This window comes from Nycticebus coucang, chromosome 2 (genome assembly GCF_027406575.1).
Source record: "Nycticebus coucang isolate mNycCou1 chromosome 2, mNycCou1.pri, whole genome shotgun sequence".
Classification (NCBI taxonomy): Eukaryota; Metazoa; Chordata; class Mammalia; order Primates; family Lorisidae; genus Nycticebus; species Nycticebus coucang.
Window position 1 is genome coordinate 96,956,528 of NC_069781.1, and position 22,436 is coordinate 96,978,963.

The window sequence follows — 22,436 nt, forward strand, 5'->3', positions numbered from 1 at the left end:
TTGCTCCCCAAGGTCTGTGGTAGATGAACAGTTATTATACCTGCAGGTGACCCAGAACCCTGGCACCTGCATTCCCACCCCACTCTCAGCAGCCTCTCCATCAGTGCAGGACTCTGCCAGCTCCAAAGATGTCCCCTGAAGTGCAGGCCTTTCCCACCCCTCCATTGTCCTTCACTCCCCAGGACCCTATGGATAGCTTGGCTCGCTGCTCAATCAAGCAGTACTTGGTCTTCATGGCTGCGATGGTTCAATGTGTTCTCATTACCAGGGACAGTGGCATTTTCCCTAGAGACATTTTACAGGCAGCGAGCTGGAGCTCAGAGGCGTGGATCTCCAATGGTGGGTCGTATGCACACTGGTCCCACCCTGAGTCAAACAGCTCCAGGGGTGTCAGTCAGCCCTGTGCAAGCCTATTGCAGGGGCAAAGGCTTTATGCCACTTACTGTGTAGAAATAAACAGAAGACTATAATAATCTAGTTGAGGACACAGATAAGCTCACAGATCATTATATTGTAGAACTATAATCAAGATCTGCAAAGAGTGTCATGTGAACAGGGAGGGGAAGCGCTTAGCCTGATGTTTGGGGAGGTGTCCCGAAGTAGGTGACTTTGAGGAATAAAGTATGAATAGGAAAACCTGAGGAAAGGCTTGGCATTGGCAAGGCAGAGCCAAGACACGACTCAGTGTGAGCTCCCATCACTACAGCAGCTGCTAGAAGGTGATCTGGGAGACTGGAGAGGACACTGAGGTCAAGACCTGTGGCAGTTTGACTTCTAAGGCAGTGACATGGACTCATTGACCCATTTTCAGTAAGGATGGAAGAAAAGTAAATGCCAGTAGCATTTTGGAAAGTTCTTTCCAGCTGAAGCATGGAGGACAGACCAGAGGAGGGGAAGGAGGAGGCAGGGGGAGAGCATGGGCCTTGGAAGCTGCTGGGTGAGAGCCGGAAATGCCCGGGCCAGAGCAGCAGCTGCTGCCCTCCAGCCAGAGATGGTCCCTGTTCAGAATGAAGTAATGGGCTCTGCGTTTATAAACATATTGCCAACTTCTTCCACATTCAGAATAACTCTGAGAATTTTTGTAAAGAGGGCTGAAATGAGGGAGGGAACAAATAACTCCCTAATACTTCTCTCTTTATATTTCCTGGCATTTCTGGGTAACGCACATAAATCCATCATCTTTTCTTGCTTTTTTGCTATAAGCACCTGACATTTCTGCAGGGGAACTGAGAAACACAGTTACTATTAGAAGCTTTAAGTGTTATGGAGTGCTAAGGAATGTGCTGTTAATTGTTTCTGCCCATTACATTCTGCCTTTCCAAAAATAGCTCTTAATAATTTCTTGGGTGAAACAAACCGGGAGAAAGAAGTAAACGCTAAAGAGAGGAAGAGATGATGTCTCATTTCATACAATTCCCAGCTTGATTGCTAGAGTTTAATCTTGATAACTTCCAAATTTGAGAATGTGTAGCGCCAAGCCTCCAAGCTTAAGCATTCTCAGTTAACAGTAATTTATTTGGTTGTGTTAACAATTATACCTGTCATGAACATTTACTCTTTGAAAGTACATTTTCTCTTATTATTATAATTTCAAAAATGATCTGAGAAATTGGCCCTCCTGGACAGGCCTCTTGTCTTCCTCTCCATCAGGCCGATAGAATGTAGTTTTTCCAAGCAAAAGCTATATTTCTAAATCATTTAAAAAGAAACAAGTGGAAATTTAATTTTAAGCCGGACACTTTTTTTTTCTTTTACAGTCAGTTCATTCTTTGTGATTCTTTATTTTCCCCACCAGCGTCTTTCACTTTAGTATTTTAAGGAAGGAGTGTTTTATTGCCAAAGTCTTCACAACATGGAGGCCTGCAAGTTATAAAGACGGGACTTGGATGATATATATTAAAAATGATAAATCATTTTCCAGCCTTCCATAACACTTTATTTTCTCTGGATCCTTACCTCCTTTTGAATCATGTACCTGAGCTGATTAATGCTCCATTTCCCTGTTATACTCTAATCCAGGGCCTGCGTTTCATTTGCTGCCAATACTGATAGCCAATAAATTCACCATGCAGCCACACAAGCCTTGCCATGCAGGCTGCTGCCAGTGTAAAACTGCCCATCACAAAGCAGGCAATTCTGAGCCTCCATTTATCTAGTACCCTCAAGACTCACATCGTTCCCAGCAATTGGAGCTGCAAATGCTCATTTCTTCATAGGCATGGGCTGGGAAAATGAGAGAAGGCTAATTAATGCATTCAAGGGATCCTACTGAATCAGCAAGCCCCTTAAAGGCACAACAGACACAAACAGGCAGCTGCAGCTCCTTGGGATTCAAAACAACAACAAAAGAGCTAGTTAAATATTTGAATAGCTAAAGTATATGTCTATTCATTCCCATGGAAATTGCTAAAATAGGCTGTCCTCCCATCTCCAGAGGAGTCAATGTCATTGAAATCCCAGAGCCTTTCATCCTGTCAAACACGCCTTTGAAGAGAAGGACATTTACATCTCCATAACAGGCCCAATTCAACATTAGTGGTAATAAAACTTGGGTGTATGAAAGGACTCCAAAGTATGGTACCCATTCACTCCGGGCCTCTGGGGATGCAGAAGTAACTTTTTGAAAATAAGACCATTATTGCCCCATCCCTGCATTAGTTTGGCATCTTATAGTTGCAAATGGTTTGAACAATAGTAGGGGTTTATTGTTTCACATAAATATACCATGGAGGAGTAAATACAAGCTTTGGATGTGGCTTGAGCCAAGGCTCAAACACTGTGGCCAGGATCCGGCATTTGGCTCCCTTTCGTTCAGTTGGCTGGACTTGGAGACAAACTTCTCTCTCATGGTTGTAGGACAGACGACTTCCATTCATTCCTGATGCTATAGCCTCCAGATGTTCATCTAGCAGAAAAGAAAATATGGCTTATGTCAACCTTTAAACAAACTTCATGGCCTTTGTTTGGATCAGGCCAACTTTAGTCATATGCCCATTCCAGAACCCACCACTGTGGGCAGGGAATGGAGATATGCGGATTTATTCATGCTGGGGCCATTGGTTCCATCTTGAATCACATTGGCTGCCTGGAAGTTGGGTGGATAATGAAAGGAAAATCATTACCAGTTGAGGAGGAGGAGGAAGTGGTACAGGATGGCAATCAAAACAATAACAACAACAAAAAACACATTAAACAAACTATTATTCTTTGCTTTTTTTTTTGTGAGACAGAGTCTCACTATGTTGCCCTTGGTAGAGTGCTGTGTCATCACAGCTCACAGCAACATCCAACTATTGAGCTTAAATGATTCTCTTGCCTCAGCCTCCCAGGTAGCTGGGACTACAGGCGCCCACCGTAATGCCTGGCTATTTTTTTTGTTGTACTTTTCATTGTTGTTTAGCAGGCCTGGGTCAGGTTCAAACCCTCCAGTCCTGTTGTATGTGACTGGCACCCTAACTACCCAACTAAACTGTTCCTTCTGCTCAGTCTGCCTTAAGAAAACACGGCAAACTGTGTGGCTTAAACAATGGGTATTTATTTATTTATTTATTTTATTTATTTATTTTTTTAGCTTAAACAAGAACATTTTATTCTCTCACAGTCGTGTCGGCTAGAAGGATAAGATCAGTTTTACAGGGCAAACACCAAGGTGTCAGCAGGCCACGCTTCCGTTGGACGCTATGGCAGGGCTAGGCCTAAAGGTGAAATGCAGCCTGCTAGTTTCTTAAAGTGCAGCCTTTTGACTGAATCCAAATTTTGCAGAACAAAGCCTTTTATTAAAACAGTGCAGCAGAGAAAGTTAAAGTTTTTCTTGCCTCTTTTGTTGCTTAAAAAAGAATATTGAAATCAAGAAGGTCACAGTTTCCTTAATCCGATGGGGGAAAGTCTGTTCCTGCCTCCTCCAGTCTCCAGTAGTTACAGGCATTTCTTGGCTTATGAATGCTTCACTCCAGACTCTGCCACTGTGGCTACATTGCTTTCTCCTCTTCTGTGTCAAATTCCCCCATAGATGAAAGAGTTCTCTGCTCTTTGATAAGGATACCTGTGGTTGCATCTTGGACTCACTCAGATAACTTTCCCATCTCAACGTTCTTGCTTTAATCGCACCTGCAAAGCCCCTTTTTTGCCATAGAAGATAACATTTCTCTGTTCTGGGCGGTGCCTGTGGCTCAAAGGCGTAAGGCACCGGCCCCATATGCCAGAGGTGGTGGGTTCAAACCCAGCCCTGGCCAAAAACTGCAAAAAAAAAAAAATAATAATAAATGAATTTTTTTTTTTTCTCTGTTCCAGGAGTTAGGATGTGAATGCCTTTAGGGAGAGGGTATTATTCAGCCTACCAAAATCATACAGTAAATATTTCAGAGAATGCTTTTAAATGTATCACTGATTGGATGTTAAGACATAGGACTGTACCATAAGTCTAACCCCAAACATTTCTTTGCATATTTAGAAGTCAAACTGATATGATCTTCCCATAGCTGAGTGAGAGCCTTATGATTTTTCTTACCCTGTCATCACTATGTATTACCTACAACACAGTTACAAACAATCAGTGCTTATATTAATTCTTACAAATAATTTATCCTTTTAGGTTATTCAAAGACTTGTCATCGAAGGCTTACATATTGACAGTTTTACTCAATGAGTTAAAAATCATATCCATTTTGTCAATAAAATGTCTCAACATTGATCTTTTTTGTTGATTTTAATCCTATAGGATTAAGCTATTTAAGGAAAGAGACTGCAATTTTTACATGTGCATCTATTGCAATGCTGATACATATAGATGCACAATGATTTGTTGAGTGAATGAAAAAAAGAGTGTACATATGACTTCTCCATAAACCAGAGTAGAACAGACATCTCCACCAGCAAATGTCTTAGCAATATCCTCTAAAGAGGGGACTTTAGAGCTTAATGTTCTCTACTACAATGTAATTGCCATTAAGGCAATGACTTAGTTGATTTTATTTGCTGTTGTGTCCCTAGCACAAAGAGGGTCTGTAAGTATAGAATGAATGATTAAGTAGAAATTAATGAAGTAAGCCCCTGTTTCAAAAACATCTATAAAAAGCAGCACAAACAGAATCATAATTATAACATGAATAAACTTATACAGTTCACAAAATATACTCATTTCTTTTAACTCTCTTAACAACATAGCTAGGTGGGTTTTATCATAGCAAATTCCATTCTGCCGATGAGGAACTTGAACTGAGAGAAGGGCACAGTCAGAATGGAAACTACAATTCTCCCAGATTACAAATTCTGGGAGCTTTCCACTACACTGAACTTTCTCACTCCATGACAATAAACTTAATGGCCAGGTGAAAAATAAAGAGCTTTATTTCAGAAATATCACATCTTTGTTTCAAAAGTAACCATTTGAAAATTCTGTATTTCATACAAATAAATAACTATGGTTTCCTGCATAACATACAAGAAAAGTGGTATATGTACCATGTCTGGGGTACAATTCTCTCTAAAAACAGAAGAACAATGGGTATTTATTTTCTCATAGTTCTGGAGGCTACGAGTCCATGATCAGGATGCTGGCCAATTCCATTCCTGGTGAGGGCTCTCTTCCTGGTTTGCAGGTGGCTGCCTTCTTGCCTTTCCTTCTCTGTGGCTCTCAGTGGAGACAGAGGGCAAGAGCAAGAGTGCTCTGAGTTTTGTTCCTATAAGGATATCAGCCCTATGGGATTAAGCCCCCACCCTTGTAATTTCTTTTACCTTAATTACCTGCTTAAAGTCCTTCTCTCCAAATACAGTCACTCACATTGGGAATTAGGACTTCAACAGATGAGTTTTATATATATACAATTCAGTTCAAAATATAAACAAAAAATGATAACCCCAGCTATGCATCTCCACTTAGACCTGGATTAAGTATAATTTTCTCCACCAAGAGTCACATTGTTTTTATAGTGTCTGAGAATAAATGTGCTTAGGTAGCTTCTAATGCATGCTATAAGGAACACCTAGTCATGCATCTAATCATGTTGTACTTATTTAATGACCATGAGGTGGGGACTAAGAAGGTTCTTGGAGATCAACATTTAGTTGTGATTCTAAAACTTTGGAAAATTTGACAATCACCAGACAAGAGATCTTGTGTCTTTTTAGAATTCCACTTTTTGATAGAGCCTTTAATGAAAAGTTTAAGAGCCCCACAAGAAAGCCAGAGGTCTGGGACAGTAGAATCAGACCCTTATTGTCTCAGTGCTTGTAGCACAGTGGTTACAGTGCCAGGCACATACACCAAAGGTGGCGGGTTCAAGCCAAGCTTGGGCCAGCTAAGCAACAATGACAACTGCAATAGAAAAATAGCTGTGAGTTGTGGTGGGTGCCTGTAGTCCCAGCTACTTGGGAGGCTGAGGCAAGAGAATCGCTTGAGCCCAAGAGTTTGAGGTTGCTGTGAGCTGTGATGTCACAACACTCTACTGAGGGTGGTATAGTGAGACTCTGTCTCAAAAATAAATAAATAAATAAATAAATAAAATAAAACAGACCCCTTGAATTTTTGAGTAACAGTGATATGGTCCAGCTTAATCACTCACATAGTTCATCAAACATGCCTCCACATGATCTTTGACTATTTAAAAAAAAATCACATTTTACCTCAAATAATAAAGATTTGCACAATTGGTAGACTCTACTCCATCAATTCAGAGATAATTCTGCAAGAGGAGTTCTGAAAATGTGACAAACAGAGGCAATGTCCTTGGGATAAAGGTGTGGCCTTCTAAGGGGTTAGCTCGGAAGGTTGTAGTGCTTACTTTTCAGCAAGAGTTACAATGAGTTTTTAAAACCTTTTTGCATCTCTTCATTGTTAACATTTATGCATTATGTATTTACTTACACACCTACAGATGCTTTAGAGAGTACACGTGGATGTACATATTGGAGTCTTTTTATAATATAAAAGCCCTATATTTTTATAGATGGGAATGCTTTTTAATAAGATTCACTTGGAATATCACTATTGCAGAAACAAATAACCCTTGAGACAGAAAAGATTATTTTTCCTGCTGCACATACAATACAATTTGGCAAGGGACTCTATTCACTTTATTCTCTCAAGAACCCCGAACCTCCTGATGCTGCCATCTGAATACAAGGCTTCATGGTTCACTATGGCAGCATGAAGACAAACTGTAAAACCCAGGACTGATGGTTAATCTTCTGCCTAGAAATAAAGTGTTGTGTCTGCTCATTTTTTTCACTGACCAATAGAAAGCACTTCACTGTGGATAGGTGGGGGAAGTTGAAGGGGGTTCCAACTCTCTGCTGGGCAGAAAGGAGAGGTGAGCAGCACAGTGTCTAACACAATCATGGAGCCATATTATTTCCTGAACGTACGCCAGGGTTTCTCAGTCCCAGTACTATTGACATTTGGGGCCTTAAATTCTTCCTCATGAAGGACTGTCCTGTGCACTGCTGGCTCCTAGCACAAACGTTCCACCAACCCCACCATTGTGACAGCCCTAGTGTCTAGACGTCACTAGACATTACCAAATTTCCCCTGGGAGGCCAAATCACTCCCCTTTGAGCACCACTGACCTAGGCTATCAGTTTTGATTAGTTTCCAAAAAAGCAGTGAACCCTAAAGAGCACATCAGGCACTTAGTGGGCAAATACTAAGGAAAGAAATACAATTTCATCTTACGGGTGTGGGTTTCTTCCATTGGCAGTGCACAGCCACTGTGAGGGCACTGAGCAGAATGGCCCATAGTTAATTTATTTGACTGGCATTGAGTTTTAAACAAGGGGTTTTCATTGTGTTCTATTTATGGTAATTTCATCCAATTATTTTTATTCAGTACCCAGTTTTAAAAGCGTGTATAATCTGATTATGCCCCATTATGGGAGCTTCCTAATACAAGAGCACACGGTAATAAAATTCAGTGAATATCTTGGTTATCGTGTCAGTCTGACACATTTCCTGACTATGGATGGTTTCAAGAGTGTGGAGATGGGCCGTGGGAAAGGAAGAGAGATAACAGGTCCCTGAAAAAAAAGAAAAAGGCGACATGAAGCAGGTTACCATGCCCCAGGTTGGTGGAAATAGTTCGAATTCAGTTGAAATGGAAGATATCCTAGAGAGAGAGAGAATCAGAGCTAAAAACCCTGCCATCCTCCTCCCCCCTTCAAAATTCCATACTACAACTGCAAAAAGTTTCCTACATGGTTTTTTGCATTAGCTATAGCAAATGTTAGTCTAGAAGGACTAAAAAAGGAATTCACATGTTTTTATATGAATATAAATAATGTAAGTATAAATATGAATATAACTATAAATATGTAAGAGAAATTGCAAAGGCATCTCCAAATATACCTAATGTGGTGACAAAGCTTGTGCAGGGAGGAGTGGAGAGGACAGCCTTCCTTCACCGTGGACTTGCTTAGAGACCGGGCACAATGGACAGGTTTGGGCACGTCAGCCAAGGAATGAGTCATTGTTTTGGTTTTTCCATGGAAACAAAAGCTCATGAGGATTTGACATAATTTTTGCCAAAATCTGTGGACTTGTCACTCTCTTTGAGGGCCATTAACATCACTTCTAAGACAATTACCTGAGGATCAGTCAATTTTCTTTTAAAAGACTCGATTGGAGTGCTCACCAGCATTGCTTTGCAAAGAGAAGGGAATTGGGGGCATGTCTCAGACAGTCATCTATCCAACATTAAGACAGTGTTAACAGGGATATTATGTGTATGTGCAACCAGACATCACCTGCCTTCCCTGCAGGGAACTTGTGACAACTGAGAAAATGTTTATAGAGCATTTTGAGCTCTCACTGGGGTGGTGCTGTAGAAAGGAAAGCTTTGATATGTCTCTCTCATGTCTGTCAACTCTCATTATTAAGCAGAGGTTGTCCCTGATTTTCTTAAAGTTCCAATCATGGAAAGTAATTATTAGGAGTTCCAGGTTCCATTTCTCACTCAAGGAAGATTATGACCACATTTGTTAAAGAAAAAGCCTTCTGGAATCTACAACAGATTTTAAGAATGCAATACTTTATACTATTTACTTGTGAATAACTAAGAGGTAGACTAACTTAATTGTCTTTGAAATATTCCACATGTTCAAATGAAAGAGAGAAGTTTGTTTTGTTTATTCCACATGTTCAAATGAAAGAGAGAAGTTGAGTTTTTTTTCTCGAAATTAAATGTTTGAAATATGGGATCAGGACATCTTGGCATGATCCAGACAAGTCTAGTTATATCTGTTCCCACTGGAGGCTTCTGAACTTTAAGTCTATAAGATGCAAGGCTTTTTATTTTTTTATTCTATAATAAAAGATGATGAATTTCCCCTAATCAAAGTAATATATATGATCTCTAGTAAGTTTCCTGGTTTATATAAGCATTCGATAAATACCATTTTTTTTAACATTGCTTTTGCAGAGCACAGGCCTTTTCTCTCAAGATGAGGATATAGTGGCACAAAAGCATCTGAGTATTATTTAGCAAAGAGAAAATCTAGGCCAGTTGACTGAGCGCTTTTCCTTAAATTGCACATGAGCTCACATTCCCAAAATACTCAGCTTCAGGAAAGCTATATAAGGCCATGTGTCAATCTATTCTCAGTCGTATGTGGCTACTGTTTAGTCCTAGAGACTGCTGGAATTTGAATGGGTCTTAGATGCTGCTCCCCAAGCTCTGTCCTCATAAAGTGGGAAACAGCACCTGTGAGGGGCAAATGACTCACTCTAGGCCATGCTGTTCATTTCGAGGAGCATGGGGACAGGGCCTGCATCTTCTGATCCATATCCGGTCCAGCTCTTTATTGCACACTGCTGCCTGGAGTTCTGGGTTCTAAGAATTGCTCACCTTTAAATACTGTCTTCAGCAACTTTCCCTTGGAGGGCCGGAAATGCATTGGGAGGGTAACAAACATATTCGTAAAATATAACGGTCTTTATGTTGAGTGTATAATTTGCATATTGGCATGCTTACAGTCCTTTCTATGCTTGATATTTCTATGCATTTGAAAAGTCGTTATTTTCACGTATTCTCCACAAGTGTTTATGGAGAGTCTGTGCTGGGTGCTGGAGATAGTGGTGAACAATATGGATAAGATCGCTGTAGAAGATGCTGGGGGTGTCCCACCTGTGTCGTCTCAGCTCTCCCCATCTCACTATTGGCCAACAGTGTCCTGCTGTCAGCACCCATGACTCTCTGCATAAAGGGTTGCTATCGGCCAGAGACCCTTAGCCAATGACAGATGGTAGCTGGGGAGTAAATAACTCGCCTTCCTCTGAGGTGCACTCCACACCATCACCCCAAGTTCCTCAGGGGTTTGAATTCCATTTGTCCAGACTGTCCCGCTGGGTTCCACATGCATCATGGCCTTCCTCCCTCTTCCTGTCTTACTTTTTTGCCCTGCCTTTAGTGCTTCCCAGATCCCTTCCTCATAAACTACCTTCACTGGAATCCTTGAGTCAGAGTCTGTTTCTGGGGGAGATAGTTGAAGACAGTCACTGACTTCTTGGAGCTCAAATTCCAGCCAAGGATGCAGACGATGAACAATTAATCAAATAAAGAAGGTCATGTACTGTTCCATACTGGGAAGGAGGAGATGCTGGGGAGTGGAAAGGGGCTCAGAGAGACTCTGGTTAAAGTGGTGAGGTTGGGGCTCCTCTGACAGGGCGATATTGGACCTGAAACCTGAAGGAGGAAAAGGAGTTAGGCACAAAAAAGAACCTGAGGGGAATCTTAGAAGAGGCAAGGAAAAAGAATGCAAAATGAACAGGACTAGGAGAGAGACCACTGTGGCTGCTCCATAGGCAATGAGTTGGGGGGAGGGGGCACTGGATAGTTGGCACGTTACGGTCATGGTTATATGAGATGCTACAGTGATGATCGGAAATTTATTCTAAGTGCAATGAGAAACCTTTAAAGGATTTCAAGTGAGGGAAGGCAATAATCTGATGTATAATTTAAATTGATCACTCTGGCAGTAATTTGGGAAAGAGGATAAGGGGGAGGCAAGAATAAAGTGGGGATCTGAGTTAGAAGGTAGCTGTAGAAATCTAGGCGAGAGGTGACGGGTGTTTCTCAGTACCTACATTCAACTCTTAATAGAGAACAGAATTAAGTGGAATACAGAATACATCTGCATTAAGGTTGTTGTCTCCATAGGTATTTATGTGTATTTCAGTGGTTCTTAGCCATTAGGGGTAAATAACCCTTGAAATCTGTGGACTTTCTCTCTGTAAAAATGCAAATATGAATGGACATACCATTTTAAATTTGTGAGGGGGACTGAGAAGCTATGGGGTTGGTTAACAAAACCTCAAGTAGACATACTTTTCTTTGTATATGTGGGTTAGTTGGGCTAGGCACTCTACCATAGTAAATAAGTCCCCAATGTGGATAACAGCTCAAACACAATAGTGTATTTCTTGAAGATACATGAGAGTTGAAAGGAAGGTAGCTCAGCATCATCAGCCCTCTGGTAGAATGATTCTGAGATGTGCTCTACTCTGTCTACACTGACATACAACACTGGGAGAATTAATTGTTTGTTTGGACAGCCCCATGCTTTCTCCAAGTCATACCCTCCATATTTGCCAGTAGTGTTGTCTTTCCCCTGGCCATGTAGGAGAGGCCAGACCATGTGGTACACATGGGAAGTATTCATAGGCCAGGCTTGAAAGTGGGACCCACTGCTCTGCTTCCCTCTCAGTAGCTAGAATTAGTCTTATAGTGAAGCTGTGGGCCCGGGAGGGGGATAAGAAAAGGAAAATGTGGATTTCAGAGAACAGCTAACAGTGTCAGCCATAATACATGCATTTTTCGTTGTATTTGTCACATAGAAGCTGCTCAGTGTTACTTTTTTTTTGGAGAACAGTGGAAATAAGTCACTTTGCAAATTTGAGAAAGGGGAAGAAATTAAGCCAATCGAAGGTTGGTTAAAAGGATACCAATACCCTTTGCATCATAATTTCCAGAACCAGTTTAACTCGAAGCAAGCCCTCTGCCTAGACTGTGGACATGGGACTTTCTTTGGTAAAGTTTATGTCCTTACGTAAAAGATTAAGATTAAATTGAAGTGGAAACTTGGCCCAAACTATACTTTCCTGTGCCTCAAGGAACTGGAATTAATTTGAAGCAAACTATTACTCACTCTGATTATGTGTCAGTAGGAAAAGGAAGATGACTATATTATTATTATTTTTTTTATTAAATCATAGCTGTGTACATTGATATGATCATGGGGCATCATTCACTAGCTTCATAGGCCGTTTACCAAGTTTCACATATACCCTTGAAGATGACTATATTATCAACAAGACAATCCTTTGCCTTCATTTCTCCTCCACTCCAATCAGCAGTCATTGTAGTTCTTTGAGGTGACAGTCCATTGCTACTCAGGCAAGCACTTTCAGTATCTGCTCCAGACACAACACTGGTCCACTCTCTCTCCCGGGAGCAAAGCAGCCCAGAGATGCTTCTCACAAATGTCCTTTAGGGCATGGGCGGGGTTGTAAGAAGTTGGAGGTGAAGTCCATTTCTCTTCATGAATCCTATTGTCCCATTTGCTTCCATTACAGTGTTAACATTGCTTTTCTTGGGTGGAAATCCTCACCTTAAAATACAAAGAAATTAATTTGAGACCACTCAACACTCAATTAATTTGAGAACAGCTCATTTTAGCGTCTTCAGAGTTAAAAGAGAGGAAAGTTGATTTTCCCCCTTAATGTACTAACATGATTTTCTGAGACTTAAAAATAAAATTTGGAAACTGCATTCTCTTGCAATCAGAACCTTGCTAAGCAGCGCATTTAGTGTTTGTACAATTCAGTACCTACAGGGAAGGTCAGCTTTCTTCCATGCTGCTTGTTTCTGGCTCATTTCTCAGATTCATAAATATTCCTTTTCACCCCCCTACATTTTAGCTGTTTCCTTTAAGAGACATTTGAAAAGTAATCTTTTTTGCCATTTATTTTATTTAGCTTGAATTTCATCTTGGAGTCGTTAATGTACTATTTTTTTTCCCCACGTTCTTCCTCTCTGGTGAGGGAAAAGGTTGAGCTCTCTTTAAAATGAAGTGGATTTAATTGGCTAATTTCATAATTTAGAGTCTTTGTTGGTCTAGATTCCAAAAGGAGGGGTTTTTTGAGGCTTGCTTCAACTACATTTGCTTTTGAAGGAGCTCTTTATTTTTCAGTGAATAAAGTGTCTCTTATTAAACAGAAAATAAAGGAAGGTTTGGCAGAACTCTACTCCCAATGGGTGAAACATCACAGGAAATGGAGAAATTGTTTCTTTTTGGCCTTGTGGGAAAATTTTGCTGGTGCAATTTAGTATTAAAGTTTTAAGACTACTGCTTAAAGCCATCAAGAAAGAGCTGCTGATCGAAGAACAGCTTCCGGGGAGAAGTATCAATCTGACCTTTCTACAACTGGTCTGTTAAATTTTTTAAGTACTCTGAGATATTGTGGTGACAGTTGCATTCTTTCCTACATAATGATTGTGCAACTTTCAAAGAGAACTTAGAAATATTTCAGCAATTTAATAATAATTTTGTCAAAATTTGGCTGGAATTGAGTACCCCTTCACTTGTGCCTGTAAGAAAGGTTATTGGCTATATCTAAATAAGTAATGAATGCTAGGTTCACAACCCAGTTTCCTTTTTCCAGCTGATCTGTGGGCTCTAGAACTTTGGCAAATCCCCTTTGGGTATTAAACCTGTGTCCCAAAACTCAGACCATGTTGCTAACTGGATGAACTCTCTTATATTCTCTCCATGTAGACACCATATTTGGGATTTAAGCCCCAGACCAGTGTTCTCAGTTGGACCCCTGAATCTGTTTCCCGTCTAAGTTCCTTGGGACTGTATTAACAGAATTACCGTTTTCCTCATTGTCTAAATCTGAAACATTCATTGTTTATTCTCCACACTCCCTTTATTTGCAGTTGATTACCAATTCCTGTTGATGTCCCCAAATATGACAGCCAGTCATCCCTCTTCACCTTTCCACATCCTCAATGCCCAGTTCAGGCTCTTGGGCCTTGATTTCTTTGAAAACCTCCTATCCAGTCTCCTGCCTTCAATTTTTCCCTCCCATAATCCTGATTCTACCCTGTAGCCAAGACAATTTTTCTAAAATAAATTAATCTTCATCATGTTGTTTCCTGGCTTAACATTTCTCTTTTTTTTAGGCTAACCACCATTTTCACTATAAAATCCAAACTCTCTCCTTGGCCCTTACTTGTATTTCTCAGTCCCTCTCCACTTTTCAGCTGTGTTTGCTCCTTGAGAGCTCTCTCCCTCCAGTCCCCACCCTGACCCCAGACTGGACTAGATGCTCCTGAGAATATTTTTAAGATGGCTCAACTTCCACTGTAAGCTTCCTGGAGGGTAGGTAGGCCCTGTTGCTCGTTCTTCTTTGAATCCTGTGCTCTGCCAGTGAAATAACTAAATGAGAATGAGTAACTACATAACAGTATTTTTCCATATGTAAAATTTAATTCTGATTATAATGTTGTAAAATTTAGTTAATATTGGCTATTTTGGAGCATTGGGAAATAGCATGAAGGAAAATAAACCAAACTCTGGGTTTGGTATCAGGAGACTGAATCCCTGCTCAGTCATGATAAGATGGGAACTTTGCTAAGTGTATCAGCCTCTCTGAGTGTCAATTCCTCATCAATAAGCGCAGGATAATTTGTCATCCAAACAAAGCTTCATTGAGTACCAAGGGAGCAGTGTCTGGCTGGTGGAAGTGGAGACACTCGGTGAATTGTAATGACTGCTCAAGTGGGAGGAAATCTTATTCTTTTCATATCTGTAGTTCTTCTTATTGTACCTGTGTACAACATCAGCTTGGGAAAGGCAGAGCCCGAATGGTTTCACAGGGCACAGGTGGAGGGGAATATTTGCAGGGTCTCTGCTTAGTTAGGTGGAGCTGCACCCCTGGTAGAGTGGAAGGAGGGAATTATTTACCCTTAGCGTCCCCCACTGGGTGGAGTTCAAAAATACACCTCCACCCTGTCATGTACCTTTGATACAGGACAGTAACATGTGTTGAGAACCTTAACCTTTTGATTAACAGGAAGTAAAAGCATTATGTATACTATATTTTTAGTTTAATCTTAAATCGATGCAGTTAAAGAATATGTTTACAGAGTTTCTTTGTAAAAATATTTTGTGTGTAATTAATTTTTGCATGTAATTTGTTTATGCTGAGAAACCACTGAGGGGCTAGGAACCCAACTCAAGAAGGTGACTATTCACCAAAACCACTAGAAATAAAAGGGTTAATGACATTTGCCATTTTTGAATTAGTAATTTCATTTGGGGGGGTTATATTAAAGAAATGATTTTTAACAAGAGAAGGGGAGCACTTAAGATGTGTAAAGATGTTCATTGCAGTTGTGTTTATTACAGTGATAAAAAACAACAGTCAGTGAGGAAATACTGTGGCATTGCCCTTCAGTGTGTTCTCTGTAAAAAGGAAATGTAACTAAAACAAATACCTAAAGTGAACTTCAGAAGTTCAATCTATGGTTTAATTAAGACTAAGTAAATAAAAAAATATAGAAAAACAAAAGGTAACTGAGGGAAAATACACTTTATTTTAAATAGGGTTGTTACAGACAAGTGTATAGGCACGGCCCTTCCTCCCCAGACTAATAGCTTTGGTGAATGAAGTTCATTGTCTTCTGTGCAAAGGAATCTTTATTTGGCTTTGGATTGAGGCCAGGTCTTCATCTCATCTTCTGATACCTGGAAGGAAGTGTTCTGAGGAATATCAATCAAAAATAAAAATTGTCTTAGAAATTGGAGGACTGCCGTGGTAGGACACCAGGGAAGGAAAGCCTAAATTTACACTTGAGCAAGTAACAATCATGACAGCAACTTTGTAAGGTATCTTTGAGTGTGTCAAGAATTTGTACATACCTTGTTCCACTTAAATTGCTTCTTCTTCAATCTAGTTTACTGTCCAGACTTCCTGTCAAAATCACTGCAGAGCTGAAAGAGCAGAAACACAGTTACTTCTTTGGGCTCCGGTCCCTTTATCTGCCTTGTATCTAGGAATTTCCCCACTGCACAGAATTCACTTTGAACCCCGTAGAAATTACCTAGAAGGGGATAGGTGGTCAGGCCCAGGAAACAAACACACATTTCACTGTGGCTTTATTCACTGAAGGCCCTGCAAATGTTTGGCAGGTCTTTTCTTAACACGTGCCTTCTGGAGTCTGCTGTTATAAGAGGCACAGAGATGCTATCTGAGGCCCAGGGTCACACAGCAAGTCAGTACAGGGTAAGTGGGGAGCGGGAAGCTGTGTAGAATTAAGATCCCTTCCTCTCCTTCCTGAATCTCCATCTAGCCCAATGTCCAATGTCAGCTCTCCCATGGGATTCTGTGTTCCTTTTTTTTTTTTTTTTAACTGCCTGTCTCAGCTTCAGAAAAGATCTGTTTTCTCTTATTATTTTCCCACATCGCTGCGGTTCAGATCTGTAGCGCATTTGTCAAATGTATTGTGTGTGTCTTCACCCCTGCAGCTTTCCTGCCAGATGATTCAATAGCAGGCAGCTGATCTCTCCACTTAGGGGGAAGAAAGAAAGTGAGAAAAAAAGAAAACCGCTCAGGGCCCTTAACCCTGGGTTTTGGCCATTTTTCTTGAAGACAGGCTGCTGTCTCTTATCTGATTCGAACCTCTCTGCTCTCAGAATGAGAAATAAACGTTTACACAAAAATCCAAGGGTTAGTTTCTGGGTGTTTGATAGGAAGCGTTGGTCTTAGTGTAGTTTTTGTTTTTGTTTTTCAGTTGGGAGTTTGTTGTGTTATTTGACCAAGGACAGTGCTGACTGCCTCTGGTTTAACTTCTCTTTCGAAGTTTATTTTATGTTTTGTTGTGGTTTTCAGATTTCTCATGGTTTGGATTTGGGAAAGTAAAATCAAGACAAGGTATTGGTAAGTAGTTATTCACTCCTTCTTTGGATAAGTAATACATTCCTGTTTTTAATTTGGATGAAACTGCTTAGATTCTATTTACATTTGTTGGTCCTTGGTTGATTTTCTCTGTTCCTGGTTTCCTATTTGTTGAAGAAGGAGGTCTAGACGTTTTTCCAGGAAAGGCATGATTTTCACTAATTGAGTTCAGTAAACTTTTTTTTCCTTTTTGCATTTTTGAAGTTGACTTGTTTTTATCCAGTGAAAAACTGTCATCCCCGTTCTAGGTAGTGGTGCATTTTTAAGAAGGTTAAAGATATAAAATGCCAACTATGATCACGACTTACATGTACAGTGAATAGTTGACTAAATACTTAAGGCTGCACAAGTTTGGGCCTTAACTTTCTTCAGTTGGCCAAGATGTGATAAAGATCTGAATTAGTAAATCGGCGGTTCGTTTATGACCATTTCTCTTTCAAAACAGACTCTACCATCCAGATGCTGTGATTTATGCTTGATTGCATTCTATTCCTTGTATTCAGATTATACACTGACAATTGAAAAGCAGAGTTTGTAGCGTACGAAGTGAATACAGATGATGTAGCTCATCATTAGGATGGAAATCAGGTGTGAACTCCTTGGACCTCCAATTTGTTGAGTATTTTCCATAGGGTGCAGAGGCAACAAACAGAAATTGCTCAGAAGGAATGTAAAACTAGACTGTCTTACATTGGGTTTCCAAGATCTGACCATTGTGGGCTGGATTAGTATTTCTTCTAGTAAAAAGGCAAGTAAAATTGCAAGTTTTGGGCCATCCACCCTATACTTGCTCATTCCATCCCTATGAGGAAGTCTGTTTCCATTCGCTTTTGAACCAGACATCAGACTTTTTCACGTTGGACACCCTCTATCAGGGTCTTTCCAGTGATCCAAAGTGGCCAGTGGGCTGAGGCCGACTGGCCAGATAGGGCTTGGAAGTGGAAAAGCCACCCAGATGGTTACTAGCCCCATGAATTCCAAGATTAAAGCTCTTAACCAACAAGGGAAAAGTAGAGATGTGGCAAACTTGTAATCTCAAGCTTACACAGCTCTAGGCGTCTAGGCAGCTCCCCAGGGATACATTTAAGACACAGCTGATCATAGTCACTTTGTGAAGATATAAGAGGAATTATCCTGCTTGGAAAATCTTAAAGGTGTCCTGTTGTACAGTTTTATTGTGTGTGTTGGGAGGGGTAATAAACTGGAGCTAGATATTTGGTATCCCCAGGTCAGTGCTATCAGATGGGGTCTTGCTTCCACTAAATAGCAAATCCCTGAAACCACTTAAAGAATTTTCAATCCAGTTTTACCCTGGAGAGGAGTGCTTGATACTGGCAAGCTTCAAAAATAGGATGTCACCTGTTACACAACAGCAGAGAGAATTCTTCTGAATTATTCTTCCAGCTACAGTCCAGCAGAGGTTCTGCTGTTTTAAAATAAGGGTTTTATTATTTTTCAGGTGCAGTGAGACCAATAGTTCAGGAGATACCTGCCATTGAAAAGATAGTTTGCTGCTCACAGCTCCTAAGAGGAGGGGGCACTTGGTGCCTTGGGGAGCTGCGCAGGGAATTGTCAGGGACTTTCAGGGGGCAGAGGGAGTGGGAGGACCATGGGCAAGAGCCTTTGGTGTGTTTTCCATTGGAAGGAAAGAGCTAGGCAGGGAAGTATGACTAGTTTGAGTAATTTTAGCAGGCCCGAGGGCAGAGAGGCTGCTCTGAGTTGTTATATACTTGCCTCTGGGGTGGTTAGGGCAGGTGGATAGTGACCCCGATTACGAGAGCTGGTTTAGGAAGGTAGTTAGGGTTACACACTCTGGATTGGTTAACTTACATGTGAAAGGTTTGATCTCAGGCAAGGTATTTACTATCTCTAGGACTTGGCTAACCCCCTGAGAAGCAGCCCTCCAGTGTCAGCAGGTCCTGAGAGGTCAAAGCATCAAAATACAACAAATAAAAAGACCTGGTTAATACAGCTGCTCAGAAATAATCATCCTTGTCCTCTCCTGGAAGGTTCTGTTGATATTGAGAGAAAAAATTCCTTTCCCAGATGACCTTTATCAATTCTTATCACAGGAAAATAAGTCTAAGTTAGGCTTAGAAATGTCTATAAAGTCATATGTGCAGGATATGTTACCAGGAGGCTCTGATAAAAGAAAAACTGTCTTTTTGCACCTGAGACATATTAAAATAAAAATGGGCTAAAATTTTTTCCAGGCATAATTTATGTTTGTCAGCGCAGTAATTAGAGAGATCTATCCCAAACTCAGCAATTGTGCACATACCTATCAATTGAAAGCTTTCTATTAATATCGTATTTTTTAAGTCCTCATGTAAATGTCTTTTAACATGCTGTGATATGCCCCTTCACTCTCCTTTATCATGGTGCCTGCTCAAACACATGCACAGACACACCAAGACGTATTGTGTGATATGCACAGACAGGCTGCTGTCAGATTGCGTAGACGTTCATTGTCCCCCTGAGAGCGTCTTCACCCTTCCCAATTTACATTCCATTATATCAAAATGTCCATAGAAAAATGGGCTTAATCCCGGCAACTTTGCCAGCCTTATCAATCTTCCAGGTCTTGGAACATCACTAATGAAGAAAACAGCACTTGAATTAATATTCCACTTGATGAATTGTTGAGGTTTATGCATTGCTCACATTTGTCAACAGTGACTTGCTGGCAAAAGAAAAAGCCTTTTGGAAAATTACCTTTGGTGCTTTATACTGCTCTGGTGTTTAATCCTCCCAGCTCCCCAAACAAGACCTCATGCCCTTGAGATCTGTTACATCACAGTAGGGAGTTTTACTTGGAAAGGTTAGGGGACAGAGGGACGTCCTTTTAGGGGAAAAGCAAAAGCTGAGAGCAAGTCCACTGTATATGCATATGTTGTTGTCAGAATGTTCAAAGCCTGAATCCCCAGAGGAATCTCAAGATTCCTACTTCTAGGTATCAACCTCCTCCAACAGGATGGCATGGTGCTGTGATGTTCATAGGATGAACATCATACCATCCAGGGTCAGGGGAGAATCAGAGGAGAAACAAACTGGAGTGAATGCATTTCTAATCATTGCAGGGGCTCCAGAAGGAAATATTGTTAACCTTCTGACAGTGTGTGGAGTACTTGTAAATGAAACTCCTGTATTTCTGGGGGTGAAGGTTGGAACCTGGAATTTGAAATGTACATCCTTGGCTTCATGCCTTCGGGATGCTCATGGAAGCATGCTTTGGTAACCTTGAAGGAGGGAATAGCTGTTCTGGGAACCAGTCTGCAAGGGAACCAGTGGTGAGAGGGTTTCATTGACAAGATGCAGAAATCTTAGCATAACACATCTCCATTTTCCATAAATGGCCAGAAGTAGAGTAGTCTAGGCCTGTCAAGAAGCAAGTCATAAAGCAGGGATGGTTGGGGATATGGAAAAGTACTTGTTTTTGTTGTTATTCTTGGCAGGAGTTTTGCTCTTTACTAACACAGGTAAGCTAGGCACAATGTGAGCGTCACCGCTGGGCTTGCCTTTGCTCTGAGTGTTCTGTGGCTTCTAAATTGGCGATGTGAGGACTTGTTTGCAGAATTGAGCCAGAACATATCATTAAAGGCAGCTTAAATGCATATCCCTTTGAGAGAATGCTTGAAAAATTACCTATAATAGCAGTTGGCTGCCTCCTGCATAGTTTGTTTAAGACACAGCTAACTGGGGAATGTCCAATTATTATCACTACAAACCGTGATAAGCCTTATACAAAGGGGGGAAAATGGGTCTTAGAGGTTGGGGGATAGTGTATCGTTATACTGTAGGAGAAAACAACTTTTGTATTTAGGATTGCTACACTTCTCACTGAAATAGTTAATTGTAAGGAAAATGGGAGTAAATAGATGGAAGTATTAAAATGCATTTTGGGGAGTGGAGGCTGTGTATGAAATCGCATTCCCTCATGCAGGAAGTAGCGACTTAGACTTCTCTCTCTGACATGGCACTTGCCTTGGCCGGGAATTTGATTCTGCCTTTTCTCTCTCTTCTCTCTCTCCCCCTTTGTCTCTCCTTCTTATTTTTTCTTTTGGTTTATGCCTGTAGTCTGGCCAATAATGGTCTGCCTCCATGGGACCCTGCATCTGTAATATACATCTGGAGGCTTTGTCCACTTCCTACACATGGAGTGCCTGTTGTGAGCCACCACGATCTTCACTGTTTTGAAATTTCACATAGACCTTTATCTTTGCCAATTCATTTCTGGTTGCAAACAGCATGCGTTTAGTGGTCGATGGACACATTTAGATAAGATACAGTACACCCTATGGATAGGCATATACATTCTGAGACTTTGGAGTAGAAAATTTAAGTTGTATTAATATGAAAAATGCTATGATTATTACTTTAGTATAAAGACACCCAAGTAATGAGTCTATAAACAATATTATAGCTAAAGGCAAAGCACTTTGCCGTCGGATGGATCCAGTATTGTTATGAAGATATTTTGTAGATAAAAGTAGTACAGGTACTTGCAGAATACAGAGAAAGAAGTGCATAGTCATAGGTCAGTCCAATGTAAATATGGTCTACCAGTTAATGTTTATTTAGTAATAACTAGTAATAATGTACAGACTCATGAAGTACATTTAAATGTGTAATGAATTTTCATATCACTAGTCTCATTCTCATATGATAACAAGCAAATATTATTTTTCATGTAAGTGGAGGTAGAGGTACAAAGAGGGTAAATGACTTGCTGAAGAGTGGAGAAAGGAAACTCTTCAAACTCCCAGAACAACTTGCAGTGTCCTGTGATGAGAGTTTCAATGGCGGAGTGTTCTAGAAACATTCATAGAATAGAGAGGAAAGTTTCATATTAAATAACAGGAGAAGGAAGTGAAGAAATTGGAGCTCTCGTGCACTGCTGGTGGGAATATAAAATAGTGCAGCCACTTTGGAAAACAGGTTGGCCGGCTCTCAAAGTGTTAAACATAGAGCTACCACATGACCCAGCAATTCCACCCAAGAGAAATGAAAACACGTGTCCACACAAAAACTTGTAGATGAATATTCATAGGAGTGTTATTCATAATACTCAAAAAGTCAGAACAACCCTAATTCATTCACGAACTGATGAATTAATACTTAAAATGAGATATATCTGCCCAGAGGAGTATTACAGGGCAATACAATGGACAGAAGTACTGATACTTGCTTTTAACAGTGATGAATCTTAAAAATGTTATGCTAAATAAAAAAAAGTTACAAAAGATAACGTATTTGCTCCATTTGTCTGAGATGGCAGGCTGGACAGGTCCATACAGATGGGGTGTAAGTTGTGGACGGACGCCTCTGGCTGGGAGTAGGGAGAAGGAGGAGTGAGTGCTAATTGGAGTGGTGACGGTGTCCTACAGTTAGATCGTAGTGATTCTTGCACAAAATTCTGTAAATATACTAAAACCTACTGAATTGTATACTTTAAATGGGTGAAGTATATGTCTGTGAACCACAG

General features: G+C 40.6%; 1 protein-coding gene across 9 annotated transcripts in view; it reads left to right on the plus strand.

Annotated features, from left to right (window-relative positions):
- The window catches only part of NTRK2 (neurotrophic receptor tyrosine kinase 2), a 381,718-nt gene that overhangs the window by 190,305 nt on the left and 168,977 nt on the right, over positions 1–22,436 (plus strand). For 7 of the 9 annotated variants that reach the window (XR_008376955.1, XM_053576758.1, XM_053576751.1 and 4 more), the window contains one exon: positions 16,886–16,933. The exons of the other annotated variants lie outside the window; for them this stretch is intronic. Coding sequence is in view for 6 of the 7 variants with exons in the window: in XM_053576758.1 (XP_053432733.1) it covers positions 16,886–16,933 (48 nt within the window). In the remaining variant the exon portion in view is untranslated. The remainder of the gene's footprint in view (positions 1–16,885; positions 16,934–22,436) is intronic. 9 annotated transcript variants of the gene reach the window in all.